Source organism: Hydractinia symbiolongicarpus, chromosome 1 (assembly GCF_029227915.1).
Source record: "Hydractinia symbiolongicarpus strain clone_291-10 chromosome 1, HSymV2.1, whole genome shotgun sequence".
NCBI classification, from domain to species: domain Eukaryota; kingdom Metazoa; phylum Cnidaria; class Hydrozoa; order Anthoathecata; family Hydractiniidae; genus Hydractinia; species Hydractinia symbiolongicarpus.
The window spans coordinates 18,798,826-18,818,483 of record NC_079875.1 but is presented as its reverse complement, the minus strand read 5'-3'; the positions used below and the strand labels follow the sequence as shown (position 1 = coordinate 18,818,483).

At 30.5% G+C, this 19,658-nt stretch overlaps 2 protein-coding genes across 2 annotated transcripts in view; both read right to left on the bottom strand.

Moving 5' to 3' along the window:
- The window catches only part of LOC130645100 (DNA topoisomerase 3-alpha-like), a 51,891-nt gene extending 41,673 nt beyond the window's left edge, over positions 1-10,218 (bottom strand). Inside the window, exons 1-10 of the mRNA XM_057450968.1 lie at positions 9,444-10,218; positions 7,977-8,082; positions 7,225-7,284; positions 5,886-5,959; positions 4,613-4,688; positions 4,408-4,516; positions 4,274-4,325; positions 1,009-1,100; positions 858-938; positions 281-321 (exon numbers count right to left, since the gene is read on the bottom strand). Coding sequence (XP_057306951.1) covers positions 281-321; positions 858-938; positions 1,009-1,100; positions 4,274-4,325; positions 4,408-4,516; positions 4,613-4,688; positions 5,886-5,959; positions 7,225-7,284; positions 7,977-8,081 — 690 coding nt within the window. The 5' untranslated portion in view covers position 8,082; positions 9,444-10,218. The remainder of the gene's footprint in view (positions 1-280; positions 322-857; positions 939-1,008; positions 1,101-4,273; positions 4,326-4,407; positions 4,517-4,612; positions 4,689-5,885; positions 5,960-7,224; positions 7,285-7,976; positions 8,083-9,443) is intronic.
- Positions 10,219-10,370: 152 nt separating this feature from the next.
- On the bottom strand, positions 10,371-17,645 carry LOC130645106 (methyl-CpG-binding domain protein 2-like). The gene is made up of 4 exons (XM_057450981.1): positions 17,357-17,645; positions 16,933-17,089; positions 14,031-14,296; positions 10,371-10,958 (listed from the first exon to the last, which is right to left on the bottom strand). The coding sequence occupies exons 2-4, from the start codon at positions 17,040-17,042 to the stop codon at positions 10,495-10,497; spliced, it is 840 nt and encodes a 279-aa protein (XP_057306964.1). The 5' UTR covers positions 17,043-17,089; positions 17,357-17,645; the 3' UTR covers positions 10,371-10,494.
- Between the last annotated feature and the right edge of the window lie 2,013 nt (positions 17,646-19,658).

Below are 19,658 nucleotides of genomic sequence, written 5' to 3'. Positions count from 1 at the left end.
CCCTAAAATATCCTTAGCGGTTTGTCGAAAACATGTGATCAGCGCTTTAGGCTACAGTGAACAAAACAGCTTTACAAATTTCTGGAAAAACCTGTCTATGATTGGTCATTGATGACATGTGACATGCAATATGCAACAAGTACATTTAGGCATAAAATGCAATACATTCTTGTTTCTAATAATTTTCTGACACAAATAAAGTGTAGAAACTATTGACATCGGCAAAAGATAATTTCGAAACGACACTTTAAACAAAGGTAAAAACTATACTGTCGCCTACCCGCTCAACAACAAATCCAAGGGTTGGAAATTGGCAGCTTCCTTAACAAAACAAGAACAAAAGTAACAAAACAAAATCAAATTAAAAAACAAAACCTATTATTTAGTTGCTAAAAAAGGATGTTTATCTTCAGCTAATGTATAAAGGAAGAAAACTTAGCAATCTAGGTTTCTCCAAACTATGAAAACGCTAGTAATGTGTTCTTTCTTAACAAGAGGGATGGAACTAAAGGTAAAAATTACAAAGCAAAGCAAATTGAAACAGGTATGTTGCCCATTATAATTCAACAGATTTTAATAGGCTTGTTGATTTACAGTCAACAAAGATCCACTATTTTATGATCTCAAAATCCTTTGTCACTACCCAAAATTAACTCACTACATGGTATTCTCAATTTTGTAAAGCTTCATTCAAGATCTGCTTAGGGAATAAATAGAGAAACTAAAAGTGATGCATTACATACATTAATAAAAAACAACAGCTATTTATAAATTACTCACAACTGATCATAAAGGTTTTGTGAGATTTCCGCACTACATATGAAGTCATTAAATTCGTTCAAAAAATATCCACCTACCATAACTGATAAGTTTTTTAGAAAGAACGTTTGGAAATCTTTTTGTTAAACGGAGAGTCTGTAATCTGGTGAAAGCAGCACCTAAATATTTAATACTTTTATTTAAGAAACTTGATATGTTGTGTACACAGAAATTTTTGAATACGCTAACCTATTCTAAGATCCAACTCTCTTCTTACTTCAACAGCATTTGATATGTTTTCATCAGGTGAAACCAAGTTTTGACATGCAAGAGTTACAGCCCTAGGACAATAATATACAAATTTTTCAGTTCATTAACTCTTTTGTAACCATTATGTTTTTCATACAATTTTTCACGACAGAAACATCATAAGGAATGCCCTGTAAACTTAAGAAATCAGGCTGTGTCTGAAGTTCATCAGATTTTTTATGTAAAAGAGGTGGGGTGATACAGGGAAAAAGGCTGGTAATAATTTATCTTTTATTTTAAAACTTAAGTCCCACTTTTATAATATGTTGAGAATTAGTAATTTAACATTTATTAAGTAAAATTCAAAATAAAAAAGCAAATATAAAGCCACATTTCCTTGTGTTTAAAACATGCTTTTTTGTCAAAAGCTGCAATTTTGTGGAAATTTTTTTTCGGGTTAAACCCTGTTTGATGTCATCTCCAAGATTGCAAAAAATGCCCCATGCGAAACCCATCAAATAAAACTCAGAGCAAAAAAAAGAATAGTAAATTATTACAACTAAGTATAATTTGGTGATAAATGTCGTCTTGTGCTATACCTTTCTGCAATAAGAATAATAGAAGTAGCGCTAGAAAGCTTTCTTTTTCAGCCTTTCAAACAAAAAAGAGACAAGCTGCGTGGACTCATTAACAGAGACGATGCTCTTCCAAAACGAGTTCTGAAATAAGATAAACACTTTTTACCAGATGTTTTGATTAAAGCTGCTAGAAAGCTCGTAGCAATTCTTAATATCAGCCCACCTGGTCTTTGCATTTGAGCGTAGACCCTGCGGAAAGTCTGGTATCAATTGGTGTTCTTCTTTTACGTGGGGTTCTTTATTACACGCTTTTTAGCTACGATGCAGGAATTTGCAGGCTTCTATTTTCCTCTACGTGCTATTTCCTGCTTGCCAGTCAAAGTACAGGTAAGACCCCTCACTATAAAATACCTCATAAAGTACACGCACCAAAGTTTGTAGGTAAGTATCACTTATATAAAGGAACTTGAATGAAGAACTTATCAAATATTGTGATCCTAATTATATCAATCATGCACAATTCATGAAAAAAATTCTAAGTTCATTGGGAAGTATGGCGTAACATATTAATTTACAACAAGTTGATAAACAGATGAATGGTAACCAATACACGACCTCTCTTTTTTTGACTACACATTTATAAGTACACTCAACTTAAAGAAGTCATTAAATGTTCTTAACTTAAGTCAAATTGATGAACAGTTCCGTCTTATTTCAGAATTTGTGATAGAATGCTGTTGGGTCTTTCTGTTTTTTTTTGAAAAGGACGATACTAAATACAGAGGTAATTTTTTTTCTTCACAGTCTACAATTAAATCTTTAACAACGGCAAATTTTGAATCTAATAATAATCAGGACGTGGAGTCAGGTACTATTTTTTTATCTTATGTGTTATTTATGAAAATGTTTTTAAGTAAATGTTTTCAAATACTGTTGTTTCAAAACATTTTTGTAATTTTTACTTTCAAGTAATTGGAATTACATTTAATGATGTCGTTTTTGTTTTAGAACGTATTCAGAGTTTACATGTTGTATCAGTGATGGAAAAATAGCGCTTTTCAAAAAACAGTCTTTTGAAATGTCAAAAGGTTTTAAACATTAGATAAAAAATCTCACAAAATCTGAAATACAGCTACTAATCTCTTCCAGAAAAAGCAGATGGTGTACATGGTTTTAATATGCAATGTTACAGAAGAATTAATAGTTTTTCTAAAACACAAAGAAAAAGAATGGCAGATTGTGATGGGCATTGGAAATACCTCAATAGAGAGATTTCCAAAAATTACAAAAGGTCTTATGTCACTTGATCCATAGATGCTCCAAATACGTCCGTATCAACAGGGGTATTTCCTGGCGTTTACTTATTTTGTAAGAGAGAAAAGAAGACAGGTGTGGTGAGGAAAAAGTTAGTTGCCAAAAAATTTTGAGAACAACGTGAGGAAGTAAGCTAGATGGAGAGAAGACAGGACAGTTGCAGGCAAGAATATCAAATATAAATTTGCACAAAGGAAGTGAAATACTACAACCATTGCCAAAAATTGCAGAGAGCACTACTTTATCATTAAATGAATACTCAGAGAGTGAAAGTCAGGTCGTAGCAAACAATATCCCCTTAAAAGCTAACCCATGCTCTTATAACAGTTTAGAATGCATCACTTAGCTTAATTTGGTTTTGTTCCAGGGCATGGCACGACAGATTTTTACTTAATAGCTTAAGGAAAAATATTTGAGGAAGAAAAAGAATCCATATTCTTCTTTTTAGATTTGAAGAGATCTTTGATATAGTTTAATATCGTGTTATTTGGTGGGCTTGTGGGAAAATTATGTTTTAATGAACAGCTAGTTAAGATGGGTATGATCTATGTACAGTAACGCTAGAATTTGTGTCAGGATTAAGGATTCAAGCACTGTCAATGGAATTCAGAACAGGGTGTCCAAGGTAGTTATTGCATGGAGATTATTTGGTTCTGGTAGCGGAGTTGATGGAAGATTTAGTTAAAACGTTTCAGAAGTGGTAAAAAGGACCAGAAGAGAAAGGGTGACCTTGTAGTGGGAATGTGGCCATTGGAATTTGCAAGAAAGGGGTTGGTAGTTGCTTAATTTATTGAAAGCATTGGGTACATAAGAAGTTAAGTGGTATTGTTGGAAGGTTAAAACCTGATACTTGCAGTATAGATTCTGCTGGGAAAAGTTTTGAGTTACTATCCTTTGTTGACTAGTAGATTTTTGTCCATTGAGGACAATGTTATATTATATGATAACAAGACATTGGCAATGAAGCAGGAAGTCTCAACCGTTTATAAAGAAATGATATGCGAATGGGTATGTAGATATATAACACAAGTATGCGAGACAGAAAAAGTTGAGATGAGCTAAGAAGCAAGCTAAAAGTATTTGTAGTATTAAGGATGTTATGCAGATAAGAAAATAAAGTTGAAACACCTGAAATTATTTGGAGGAGAATAATTGGGTAGGAAAGTGTAGAGACTTCGTAGTTCCTGGGACAAAGCCCAGAGGTAGGCCGGTAAAGACAGGACAGACTTGATGCAGAGAAATTTGAGTTAAAAATTAAGACAGTCTGCATCACATTAGAAGGTCATTAATATACCCTGTCCAACTGATGTTAGAAAGGACAATGTAACTTAAGCCAAGATTTATTCCGAATAAAATCGTCAATCAAGGCTTACCTTGGAGTGATTTCTGAAAATTTTGCTCTGTATACACGAACTGATGCTTTGGCTGGAAGTAAAATGAATAAAAATGCATAGGATAAAGGTATTGGAAGAGCATTTATGAATAAAGATGGTTAAACTTTACAAACCTTCTTTACAAACTTCTATAACTTCGAAGCCAATGTTTTCTCCTTCTCGATCACCATCTGTCCATATTATCAATGCTTGACACTTTCTGATTTCTCTCTGCAACGTTTTCTAGGTAAAGCATTTGAAAGTAAAAAATACACTAACAATCATTTGCGCTGACAAGTGATGTCCAATATTCAAACGAAACAATTCATTTTCGTTCACCTTAATATTCTCAAACCTTTCTGGTATAAATCTTTCTATAGGAGCCTCAAATAAAACGTTTGGTTGGCACTGGTTCCTAGTAAAAAATAAATGACAAACTATTTTTAAAATAGTTGTATGACCTATAATAAAATCCATTTGTATGTACAAGGCCTAAATAAGGTTACTGTAAAGGAAACAAATTTTTTTTTAGGTTTTTTGCAAAAAATTCATGACATATAGAAAAAAAAACTCTCTTTCGAATGACATATTTTATATTCCATGAAAATATTTGAAACATCCCTTTTTTCTGGAAAAAGCCTTTTCAGAGGTGTTATATCCTTCACACCTTCGAGAAAATATGTGCAAAATGAGTTGAGCATATTTTTTGTAAACATTATGCATGATATGAGACTACTGTATAAGTATATGCATAATAATACTTTTCAGATAGTTTACATCAGACTTTATTCGTTTTCCTTCTTTATTTCTGCATAAAATAGACCTGAAATTGCAGCTAGTTCTTTTTCTGTGATTAAACTATAATCTGCATCAATTTCTCTTTAGATTGCGCATAAAATGAATTAGCACCATTTTCAGTGGCTTTGTTTGTACTAAGAAAAGTTGCCTTCTGTTCCATTCTCATCATTTCTTCTTCACCTATATCCATACATGACGTCTGTGGTAACTGTTCACCATCATTAACTTCAAAATCAACACCAAATTGAAAACTTTACTTGCAACAAATGATTTTTTTCTGATTTCATAAAAAAAGTTTATTGTGGCCAAAATTTTGCTACAAAATACTAAAAATAGTTATGAGTCTGTGCAAATTGTTAATTTCACTTTTATGACCACTATATTGTCTAACTTGGAAATACTTAATGTAATAAGTCTAATGAGTTTTAAAAATATTGCCACTTATTTGTTCAGTCATTAAATAATATAGATATATGTATAGATATAGAACGTAACATAAAGCAAAGTTTTAGAAAAATGAAAAATTTTAATTAATGATGATAACAGTTTTTAAATTAAAAAAAAATTAAAAGAGAAATAAAAGTTTGAAAAAAATAAATACATAAATACGAGCGCCAAAAGTCACATGACAATGGCTCACTAGGCGATTATTGAGTATTGATGCCCACTTACATAGGACCAATGTATACTTAACATCCCCTTGAATTAGTAATAATATAATAGTGAAATAATTGACGTGGCTAACAATGGTGACTTTAACCTACAGCAATAACCCCTGGGTGCAAGATGAAAAAAACAAGAATTCTACACATACCAATTTTTATAACCACCTGAAAAATCCAAATCAATGAGATGTCCCGATACTGACGTCATTATCATTTTGCAGTTCTAGATGGACATAAACAATAGTTTATAAGTTGATGCATACCACCTTATCAAGGTCTATTTGAACTAAGCAATGGATGATATAATTTACCATATATCATAGCTTGCCTTGGAAGTACATGACACTAATTCAAAAGATTGTTTTAAATAAATCTAAATTTAAATCAATAGCCTCATTTGTCAAACTGCATTAAAACAGCAGGTTTGAATCTATAGCTAGAGGAGCTGAGGTGTGGTATTCTGTTGTCAAAATTTTGAGTTTTAATAAATTGTGTCAAAATAGAGAAAAGTGAAAGTCAAAAATAGTAAGTAAGTAAGTAAGTAAGTAAGTTAGTAAGTAATCAACAATCCATGAAGGTTTTATGTTTATACAAAGTTACAATTTATATATTTTGATCTTTGTTACTAAGCTTATACACAGACACCTTTTAAGCATGGACATTTTACTTCAGTTAATTATTTGCTAAAGAAATACCTAGTTGAAAAATATTTCAGCATACTTTGATGACGCCACTAATAACCCCATACTTGTGCAAAACAATATTTTTGAAGCTTGTTAGGCTGTTGCCACTATTGTGTATGGCTTAAAACGCTGATCAAAATAATGTATACGACTATTTGCTATTGATGAGCAGATAAAGAGATATCCACGTGTTTCCATGTAAAACCTCAAAAAAATAACTGCAATGCAATTCAGCTTCAGTAATCCTATGAGACATTGACGTCAGTCTGACTTCTTAATATGATTAAAGGGAATCCGATGTATAAAATGATGTTGGACTTATATTATAGAGTTTAAGTTTTTTTCTTTAAAAAGCTCTTTTCGTTCTAAGATATTCACATTTAAAGAATTTCAGATTTAATTATGTTGCATAAATTATGATGTCATATTTAAGTAATAGCAAATTTTGACATTTTCTGTCATCAATAATTTTAGACCTATTAAAGGATGTGCATTAAAACTTTCTCAAAGCATAGATATTATAAAGATAAATTAATTAACATAAATTTTTTTGCCAAAATGATACTTGTTTGCTCGTCCAAGGCCACTTAATTTTTTGCTGATGACCCCATAACTTGGGATCTGCATGTCGGTTCACAATCATAATAATTAGCCAACATTTTAAGCTCTTAATAATAAGTCCAAAACCATTTTATACCTTTGCTGTTTAGCAAATAAGAAAACAAAACATCCTTTTTGTAAGTTTTTGTAAGCATTACACAGATATAGGCTGTCAATGTAAGAGATAAAAAATGTATATACCTACATGTTCAAATAGTCTATAATCAAACTCGTATATCTTGTTAAACTTAGAATATCCTTCCTTCTAAAAAAAGAAAGTAATTTGAAAACTAGCAACACAATGCAAATACCATTCTCGTTAATTAACCAAACACTTTAAAACAATCTTAGCCAGGCCTGTAAATCCAGCTTCATTAGAAGCGATAAGCTAAAGACATTTGTATATTAGTTTATTATTAAAAAGTGTTCTATATGCATTTAAATTATACCAACCATATCAATCGAAAATTCTATTATGTTGTATTTCAGATTGCTTAAACAGTTTTTATATCATTTGGTTAAATAATGGGGAAAACATTTAAAGGTAGGATACTTGGTTAATTTAAAATATGTTCCTTCTGGTTCATTAGTAACTCGTTCTTATTTGTTTTATAACTTTGAGAAAAATTTTTATTTGGAAGTTCCCTTGTCTAAAAATCATTTATTTAAACTTTTACCAGACTTCTAAAACCTTGTAGATATAAAGATTTAAAAAAACATGATAATGTGGTATACAATATTCTCAAACGTCCTTTATCTCACATGTGTGCATCAGCAACCATTAACAACCAAACTATTTAAATGTAGCTTTTATTAATGTCTTTATTGTATATATTAAAGCTTATTCTTTTAAAATATAAAAATTGTGTTATCTGTAAAAATAAATTTTGCTTCAAGCTTCATGTAAATGTGCCTTCTTTTAAAGAGGTATAAGTCTCAAACATTAATAATTATTACCCTATTAAATCGTCCAGATGACATTATATTTGCCAAAGATTTTGCAGCATCGTTCTTTTCTGCAACATTTAGCACTAACATGCCATCCTGACCAAACCTTGGCATTCTAAAATAAAAATGAGCACAGGGAACAAATTAACTATAATAAGCTTGATAGTGAAATACTTCGTAGCAACTGAATTCTGTTGGCAATTGCTGCCTGATTTAGCTCAAAAGCAATCTAATTTCCTATTTTTCCATTGAACATTGTATAGTAAACGCTACCCAATAATTACTGTACTTACTGTCTTTTTAAAAATTGAGCTTTTCAGGCTAAGGCTATGCTTTATTGCAAAAACCTTGCAGTCACAATGCAATACATTTTGAGATGCCACAAGGATTGTTACCAATTTAATTTCAAGAGCCTTATTTCAGTTAGTCAAGGTGTGAACACGCAGCAGACCATTAAATCTGCAAAAAAACTAGTGGGTAAAAACATGTTTTGTGATCCTTGTTTCGTTTGAAGTTATTCTTATTGTTGAAATAATTGCTCAATCAGGCGAAATTATGAAAAAAAATAAAATAATAATGATAACTTGCTTTTTCTCTGGGTACCACAGTTAAATACATAATATGACAGAACCTATTGTATCAACTTGCTAAGGAAATGCTAAGGAGCTGGAATACATACCAGTGGTGTGAAATTCATGAAAAGTTAAATATATAACTTGACATCTATTGTGAATGGAATAACCCTTCTGATAGCGCAGCAGGATCTTTCGTTCTACGTTTTATTGACATGTACTTCACAACATAGCTTCCAGGAACTATGCTACATTCAAGAGTTTCGAAACTTTGCGGAAGCAAATTTTTGCATTTTGCAATTTTTAACAGTAAAAGATCAATACTATACTGAACTATTAGACTACATTTTGACAATGCCTTTTATTTTTTTCATGGCAAAATTTCCTTTTTTTTCACTCAATTTTTGAGATTTTGCAGGAATAGATTTTTGTAGTTGAGCATCTAACACAAGTTTTGCAAAAAAACATTTTAAAAATGTCGTTTTTTTTGATGCAAAGAAATCTTGCATCCAATTTATACTAAAGGAAAGTGTGCATGATTTTTTAATACATGGTATATTCTATTCAAAAATAAAATTTTTATCTTACTTTATATTTAACAACATTTTTAATAGTGGAAAGGGATTCACACAACAACTAAAACAACTAAAATCTCACAAACCTTCAACTTTTCAACTACACTATATAATAACATCAGAGATTCACAAGTAATTTTGGTAACAATGCTACCATTAGCTAACACAGTACTTATTTTGTTCCTTCACTACAAGGAACAATCTTTTTATTGGTAATAAATGACAGATCCAGAACAGATTGTTGTCAAACAAATACAATGTCTCATCAAATGATTTGAATACAAAAACAAAAACAAGAACTGCTGCCTCTAAAAAAAAACGTTACCTACTTGTGATTTAGTTTGTCTCCGTGTAAACAGCAAAGTAATCAAATGCAGTCATACCAGTAAATAAAAGTGTAATTTTTAATGACAGCTATAGTAAAATGAATAAGATAAAACACAGTTTTTTGAAAAATATCCAGAAATCTTTCACAGGAGATAAACTAATTTTTATACAAACAATACATCTAACCCGAATTTAATTATAAATTACATCATCAGCCTAAAAATGAGGCACGTCTTAAACTTTGAAGTATTAAAAATTCAGCTGTTGAGTGGGATGTTTTTATGTGTTGGAATTGCAGGTTATTGGAAACAAAACTACATCCCTAATTATAAACTTACTTTTCTTGTAATAAGCTAAACTATTGCTTGTGCAAGGATGCATGTCTACAGAATTAAGCAAAACACAGTATAAATGTGAGCAAAATACTTAGCTTGTGCTTAAATTTAGTTATGGATATTTTCATGTTATGCTTACAAAAAAACATGCATCATCTGCTAGCTCAAGTAAACTTTGTCCTGCAAGGCAAGTACACACAGCCGATATGACTGAACTATTAACTTTGACAATACATACTTCAATGCCTCGAAATTTTGATTCCACATAATAAAAATCTTTTTTTTTTTTCCATGTTTCTAAGGAACGCAAATATGTTTATCAAGATATGCCTCGCGTGAATGCAACATCTTGCAGAACATAAATTCAGGAAAGTTATTGAACAAAGATATTGTCTAATTTTCCATCATGGACTGCTAGTTCTATATGCAATAAAGCTGTTCAGGAAGCATTTACAAAATATGTGTTAAAAATAAAACACTAGAGATTTAATAACAAGAAATACAGAGTCCTAAAAGAATTACACACAAAGACATTCATACACAAGCAGGAAAATGTAGATATGAAAACAAAAAATACCAAAAGATATACCAATCTTTAAGGACATGTATATATATATTTATGTATGTATAAAATAAATTACAAATACACTTGTTCAAATTCTTTTTTAACACAAACAGTCTGATAGTTTTTCAACAAATATTGTACTCTTGTTGAATCCTACTCTTCCATATCATCAATATCATCATCATCTTCATCTTCCAGAGCACACAACAATTCATGTGCTTCACACAACTTCTTACGAGCAGCTTCAACCTTTTTTTCTTGAATGTGCAACATTTCTTCAGTAATCGTAAACGGAGTAGTAAAAGGTTGATCGATATTGCACAAAGCTGTGGGATGTTTCCGCAACGCGTTTGTAGAGGCATGTTGACCAGCAACTTTGTTCCCAACAAATAAAGAATACCAAACAGAGTTCAATAGGGCTTGGTTATTACTTCCGGGTAATATATCTTTCATAAATATACCTAATTGGGAACTTTTGTTAAACTGCAATGTACTTTCATTGACTGGTTTTAAATGTTGCAATCTTCGCTGCCAAAATAATTGCTTGGGAGTCGTGTAACGTTGGGACAGATTTTCAGCACGCCTTTTTTTTTGTTCATTCTCAGCGACCCCACGCTCTAAACACAAATCGTAAAATCGTTGGAAATATTTTGTAGCACACAATAGGATGACTTAATTCAAAGTTTTTTAAAGAAATGACTTTCGGGTAACTTATTATTAACACTTATGCTAGAAGTTTCCAATAGTTAAGGTGCAATATTTTTGGCAGTTCTTCTTAAATATTGGCAGTTCTTTTAGAGCCTAATCTAAATTCAATTTCTATAACTTGCATAAAAATATTCCAAATATTCAGATCCTGAAGGTCTGCAAATGCATTGTTCAGTAGATTACAACAGACAGACAGAATCTACTTATTCTTAAATTATTGCTGTAGAAGCGGTAACTATGAGGTGTTGTGTACGTTGTTTCTAAATATTAACGGTTTCTTCTGGAAACCACTGTTCTTTTTAAGTCACTTGTGCCCCACTCTGGTATACCGTTACATGATGGCTGCTAACAAAGACACTATGATTCTGTTGAATTAAATAGGGAAAATGTAATGGCGGAACATTTTTCTTTTATTGACAAATTAAGTGTTACTTGTATCACAAAACACAAGGTATTTGAAACTTTGTACTTGACTAGAATCGTTTTCAACACTGAAAATATAAGAAAATTTTTCAGTTGGTTAAAAAGAGGAATAACAAGAACATAAAGTTTAAATCTTTTTTTTGTAGACTTTGATATTGCTTTCTTTTTTAGATGTTTTTCGTTGCATGTTTTCTTTTATGTGTTAAATTAATTGTTAACAAAGTTAGCTTTACTAATGTGATTATTCATAATGTGAGGCTTGTAGTATCTTTTGTGAAAAATGCTCTCCTCTTTTTTAAATTACACAACACAAAATATTTATTTCTCTCTTTTTGAAGAGGCTTAACATTTCACATTTTAAGATCCCTTTTTTATTACACTGAAGAGTGAAAATAATATTTTTTTCGAATGTTATCTAGACAGTTTCGGTTTAGCTTACAGGCATCACTATAAATCACTTGGCAGAAAAAACAGGGAGGTTATTCAAGCAGGATTATGGGAGAATTTCCAGCTGCCAAAAATGAAGATTTAACTGGTGAAAGGGGTTTATTTAAGCTAAATGACTACAAACACAACAGTCTTTTTTAGGACTGAAAATCTTAAAAAACATATTTTTGCACTATTGTTTCTAATTTGTATAAGAACAGCTAAATTTTTACTAAACTTGGATGTTTGAAGCTAAGCTTCAGTTGTTCTTACCCTCTCTGCATTTTTTTCAATTTATGAACAATTAATAGGAAACAAATTAGTGGTCATTGCACACAATGAAAGAACAATCTTGCAAGTTATGTTTTTTTGTGTTTTAATTTCTCTAATTTCAGTTTAACAAGAAAAATGTTTTTTACAAAACTTAACTTTTGTAAAAAAAGGAAAGCAATCCAATTAATTTATTTAATACTAACTACACGGATTATTCAGTTTAACAGTTTAATAAGAATTAATTCACTTTGCCTTCATGTTAATGCAAGGTGTGATATAAATAGCACAATTATGTCATACAGAAACAATTTAACGCCAACTAGGTTTAACATCTCCTTTTGACCTTTTTCTCCTCTAAATCTTTTGTATCTATAGGAATATTTACCTTCTGTATGTTTTCACATGTTAAGATGAATAAATTAGCACATTTTTTAGCCATTTATAAATCCTAAAGCCAACTCGCCAGCCTTATTCTCTTTTAAGGTTCCACTAAGTTTGATAAAAGATTTTATCCTGGTCAACATTATTTATTTTTGTGCTTTGTATTTTCTTTACAATTTTTACTCAGCTGCAACTAGGGTTTGTGGCTAATAGCTGTTCGCAACATAGCTGGCTACCTCTGGGTAGAAATTGAGAGTAGTCAAATACAGTTGGCTGCTACAAAACTTTCAAATAATCTCTCTTATGCTAAATGCATTTAGGTAGCTGGCTAAAATTTCTACTGTAAATTAATTCAATGAGACAACAGTTTCAATGACCTTTCATATTGACGATTTACTTTTTACCCACAATTACTTTTGTAATGACAGGCTGCAGGTTGTGTTTTTATTTCAACTCAAAACTTATTTCACAAAGTAAAATTGCTCAATCATTGTTTCAGCTGAACAAGGAAGAACAGGATGTTTCATGTTTTATTTAAACCAAAGTTGCAATAAATTATTTTGAAAAGAATATTAGTCCTATAGGGCTCCACACAGGTATGTGTGACTAAGCGCTCATTCCAGTGTCACAATTAATTTTGGAACTTTCGTGAAATCTTATTCCGCAAATTAAATTGACGAAAGGTCTTTTAGCTGGATGGGGAGGGCTATTGCCTATTTTCTTATTTAAACAGAATTTGCAATAAAGTTTTTTTGGAAATTATTTTGGAAATTATTACGCCTATACGCATGTGTGACACGGTTTACATGTACTAAGCCTGGTTTTACAATTAATTTTTAACTTAATCTGCAAACATACTGCATATCTGAAAAAAGAGCTCCACTTTAATGTGAGTTACAGGTTGAGGCTCCTATTAAGTGCCCAACCATGTGAACGTCTTTTTTTAGTTACACCGAAATTGCTTTTTTGAGTGTTCATTTTCAAATGTAATATGCATTGTGACTTGGAATACTCATTAAAATCTACGCTAAAAATATAATAAGCTACATATTATGGCATATTATTAAAGCTTGAATCAGTAGTTCTATGAAATAATTAGATTATGGTGTATCACCCTTGCACTCAAATTGTGTAATAGGCTATCTTTATTAAAAATTTAATTCTAGCTTCTAACAGAACTGCAGGAAGGTGGATTTTTTTATAATGTTTGTATATAAAATGGGTTTCTTAAAAAAAAAAATATGTATGTCAGTATAAACAATTTTAAGGAATCAATATTTGGTTACCAAAAATTTGAGTGTGTAAAAGATTTACGGGAATCCAACTTTTCAGTTTTTGCTTTTTAATCATATCAGCATTTGTCAAAACATTTCAATCATTAAGAAAAAAAAAGAGAAGCAAAATAGTAAAATCATTGTAAATCACTAAGATTTGATTTGCCATAATATATTTTTTTTAATATTGGACATAATTATTACTTTTATAGTGGCTTCCATGTTCTTCTTTTTTCATAATCTTTGCACTGATGTTTTCCCTGTCCTTCTTTACTTGCCGACATGGTTTTACATCACTGCCAGAAATATTAAAGTCTCTTCCAAAATTGAAATCTTCTCTGCGTCTTTTCTTTTTTTTGAAGACTGCATCTGTATTCTTTCCAGCACGAAAATCAAAATTTTCGATGTTAAAGTCATCTGGTAGATATTGAAGCATCTGTGGTTTTGATCTACATTTTTTTCCATCTGGACTGCAAAAACAGTTAAAAAAAAAAGTTACACACAATACTGAGATATAATTATACAATAATTTTATGTATTATGGGAACAACAATTTTGAGTATAACCTGCACACTAGCTTCCCATGTGATAAGGGATTAAGTATGATTTATACATACAACCTGTAGCTTGCCAGACAATTAGTTTACTGACTGCACTATCCATTTAATGCTATTTCCCTAACACATTTAGTAGACCAGGCTAGGGCTACTACCTCTTTCAGACATATATACCACCAGGCTTAGGCATATTTCTTCCTACAGGTTGTGGGTTTAAAGTCCTGCCTATCATCATCTTCTATATTAAGTAATTTTTAAGGTGTGTGTATATCTTCATTTATTATAATTTGTTGCACTAATTGACCATTGTTTTTTAGAGAAAATAATTACATTGCGTTAAAATTGTAAAGGCAAGGGAAACTTATTGTTCCAATAACATAACAATAACCTGCGTGTGACAAAAAATATAAAATTAAACTTTACAATACTATATATCTTAATTTTTATTTGAAGGAATAAAAATATCTTAATTATCTTAAAAAACACTATTTAAATACATCCTTTATTACATACATTGATTTAAAACAATATATTTTCCATTGTATTGTAACTCCCTCCTTTGTTATGATTATTATATTTTATCTGGTGGTTACAGTTTTTCTCGCACTGTGATTGGCTAATCTACACGAAATATATGCTATATTTTTATTTTCTACTAAAAAACGAGTGAAACATTTACTTTTTTTAATTCTACAGTGCAAGAAGTTGATATTTCTTCTTTGATTGGTTGACATAGAGCTCAGAAAGCTGATATTTTTTCCAATTGGTTAACAAGTCACTGACTAAAATAATTGTTTTCTTGAAAACGTGAACTAGACAGAAAATTGGTTCCATAATTTTCTCCTTATATAAATTTTTATGAAACAAACCAACAATCAATCATAAATATTCACAGTTCAATTATTCTTTTATTCTGACATATTCATTAAAGTGCCAGTGCTCTCCACCATAGAGATTTTAAGTTGTGACTTTATGTTAGTGAGGTTATATCTATAACGTGTTGAAGGAATTTTGTCTTTAATTCGATTGTTTAACTGAACTGTTGTAACACTCCACATCAGCAGTATTTAATGTAAATATTTTTGCAAAATAAAGTCATAAAAAATGATTTCCCACTACAGTTGAAGAAACATTTGTCGAATATATCAAATTTCAATGATTTATGCTCTGTTTCTATGATAAACCAGTTACAGGCCTATCAATAAGAAAATAAGACCAGAGCAATAGCTCCCCCAAGGTTACAATAATTTAAACTGGGCGAGCAATCTGAATAAATTGAATAAGTTTATAAACACATATTTTATCACAAAGTCTTTTATCTATTTTATTTATCTTTTTTTTATATATTTTGGTTCTTTTCTACTGTAAATAATAAGAAAGAGAACATTGATTTTCATGTGAGATGAATTGAGAATGCTCAGCCAGAAAAACTTTTTTTTGGAATTGGGGGAGCAATTAATGGCTCAGCTAGTTTCTCATTTCTCAAAATTGGGCAAGCCTTTGCAAGAGCAAGAGGATTTTAAATGATTTTAATTACTGTGGGCAGACTTCAAAAATTGCCAACTAAACTATAGTTCATGAAAAAATTTGTGCATGTGGGATTTCACAGCAAAAAAAATTAACAGAACACAAAAATTTTCTATGAAAATGATTTTTCTGTTTTTTGCGTATAAATTTCCAAATAAAAAAAGCTAATTGTGTAACTTTAAAAACAACACATATTCTGTATAGATAGCAAAACAACAAAGAATAATTCTTGCAGTATAACTTTTAAAACAATACAAGAAAAATTTTTATTGTTAAAAGTTTTCACATTTTTAAATTGTGGTAGAATGAGTTGAAAGAGTGTCAGAGTAAATTAGAAATTTTGCAAGCTAAAAATACTTTCATGCATAAAGTCTTGTTTTTTAAAGTTATGCTACAACAGTTATTCTGTAAGTTTCGTTATTTTTAATTTTAACAATGCATGCAAATAAAAATAATAATTAGAATTATACTCAAGAATAATATTGGAAGTTGTAAAACCACAAGAGGACACAAACCAAGCTTTAATGAACAATGCTATTTGTTTAAATCATTCAGTAAAGAAACAGATAAATGTTGTAAAATAGCTTTGCAGGTGAACATTGAAATTTTTTAAAAGTGATGTGTATTTTTTGCATGTGTGGAAGTTAGCACGCCTGAATAGTATCTGCGAGTGCGTGGGTACAGGCGCAATTGCATGTGTTCCATAGAACTCTCTGCAAACCCTTTAGTATGGCTCCATACAAAACTCTATTTTAAAGAACATTAAACCAATAAAATCATCAGATTTTGGCATACTATTTTTTGTATCAGTCAAGATAATGCAAAGTAAATAATAAATAGTTTTAAAAATATGCACATCAAGGAAATACAAGGTTATCTTATTTAATATTTCTATAACAGGTGGTGCAGGACATCTTTATTGTGAGATGTAGTGTTTGCTACAGACTAAAAGAGAAAAAAACTATACCATACCGGTTTGGCTTAAATAGACTAAGTAAAAACAAAGCCTGAGAGTCACAAACCTGTAATAGTAAACATCAGATTTCCCAGCAGATGCTCCTGATTTTCTGATAACAATTTCTTTAACCCATCCTTTCGGTAACGTAGGTACAGCTGTTCTAATTTTATCCATCTCTTCTATTCAATATCAGTGCCTTAAATCATCTAATAAAAATATTTCTAAAACAAAAATGAGACTATAGGGACAACTTTGAACATATCACTTAGACAAAAATATAATTTCAGGAGTTTTTCAGTTTTTCAAGTTTCCATTTTTTTAGGAGTTGCAAAAAATTTCCAGTCCTAAGTGATGACCACCCAAAATAAAGCAATTAATATGTACTAGCCGAATTCCTGTAGAAGAATCCACTAAATCTCTTATTAAACCAATGTAAGGGATACCAAACAAAAACATGCAACACAGTAATTTGAATTTTTAAAACTCACATTTCAACCTCAACCCTGGGCTCTTTGTCTCTTTTATAACGGGATGGCAAAAAGAGGAAAAAGTCCTGGGATCGAGTTTGCTTACAATCTGCATTATTCTATGTTTATAACCGCTGAAACAAAACGTCTAAAAATATAAGCATGTGCAACAAGAAAAATATTAAAAAAATTATAAAATAAAAATGGAAAATGTCCAAAAAAATCAAAGGCGTCTAACAACTGTTGCGTAAAATGCGAAATACGCTAAAACTATATACTTGCTTTGCCATTCCAGAAATACACCAGGGAAAAAAAGGTTATCAAACATTAAAAAAAACACTTTCATTAAGTCATACAAAATCAGCTATTTAGTCCATTGTATACGGCAAATCTTCCAAAGTTATACTCAAAATACAAGTTGAAAACACAAAAAAGAGAAATATAAAACTTGAATCATTTGCTATATTTTATATCTACCGAAATATTTCAATCCAAGATATTAAAGGGAACCCGAGGTATAAAATGATGTTGGACTTTATTATAGAGCTTAAAAAATAAGCTAAAAACTCTTTTCGTTCTCAAGATATTCACATTTAAAGAATTTCAGATTTAATTATGCTGCATGAATTATGATGTCATATTTTAGTAAAAACAAATTTAGACATTTTCTTTCATCAGTAATTTTAGACCTGTTAAGGGGTGTGCATTCAAACTTTATCATTGCATAGATATTATAAAGGTTAATTGATTAACATAATTTTTTTTGCCAAAATGACACTTGTTTGCTCTTATAATCAAGAAAATCACGCATAAAATCAAAGAAGATAACAATGCAGCGTTTTCGAATTTAAGAATCGATTATATTTCAAACAATCGCAACGTAACAGATGTACACATTGATTTAAGTTTAGGTTTTAGGTTTAGGTTTTTTATGACGACATCAACACTGAATCACACAGTCTGTAGTGTTAAAAACAGTAACAACAGAAAAATTACTTTTATAAAAACGGCGTGTTTTAGTTTCAGCCTTGATGTTCTTAACATTTTTTACTATTGCTATCCTCATTATTCTCAATATGTTCTTAGCATGGCTATGGCCTGAAAATATATAATGCCTTAATAACATAAAGCATGCTATAAGTTGCTATAGCTAATGGCAAATTCTGCTACATGTAACCGATCATTGCTTTGGACAGAAAAAAGTTCACTTTGTTAAGTATTAAAAAACTAAACAACTAATCACTTTTGTGCATCATACAATTTTTTTTATTTAGAACAAACAATCAAGCTTAAACATACTCTTTGGATATTCTTAACTTCTGAACCATTGTTCGGAGTATATTTTTGCAAACAAAGTGCTTCTTAAAGAAAATATTATCCGGTTTAAGACACAACAACAAAGTTAATAAGGAAAATTTAGCTCTGAAAGAAATGGCCAAATAGAAATATAGAATACAGCAAATTGAATTTTTTAAAGTCACAATTTGCATTATCCTATATCTATAACCGCTGAATCAAAACGTCCAAAAAAATAAGCATTTTAAGCAATAAAAAAAATAATGATAGGAAAGAAAAAAAACCCTGGGATTAAGGTTGCTCACAATCTGCATTATATTTATACCTGCTAAAACAAAATGTTTAAAAATATAAGCAGGTCCAACAGCAAAATAAAAATAAATAAAATAAAAATGCAAAAGATCTAACAAAATCGAAGGTGTCTAACAATGGTTATGTAAAACGCTAAATCTGCTGAAACTATATACTTGCTTTGCAATGTCACAAGTACAACAGGGAAAATAGTATACCAGACATTAGAAAAAATTGTTAAGTCACACAAAAAAGGTTATTGCAAAATTTCTACAATGTACAGTTTGTAATGCATCATACCAAATTAGCTATCTAGTCTATTGTATACAGCAACCCTCCAATGCGCAAACGTTCCGTGCATGATAACAATGGTGTTTTCGAATTTAAAAATCGAATACTGTTTCAAACGATCATAGCCTAACAGATGTAAACATTGATTTAACCTTGTTTACATTAAGGTTTATTATAACGACATCAACCACTTCGCAGCGTTAAAAACAGTATCAACAGAAAAACTACTTTTAACATTTTATATAAATTATTCTCTAAGATATACACACTGTATTTTAAAGGAATAGCGTTTTTTTTGTTTCAGCGTTCATGTTCTTAACTTTCTTGACAAATCCCATCCTCATTATTCTTAATATTTTCTTAGCATGACTATGGCATAAAAATACATAATGATAATAAAGTCTGTTTAAGTTTCTATAGCTCGCTAATAGCAATTCTACTACAT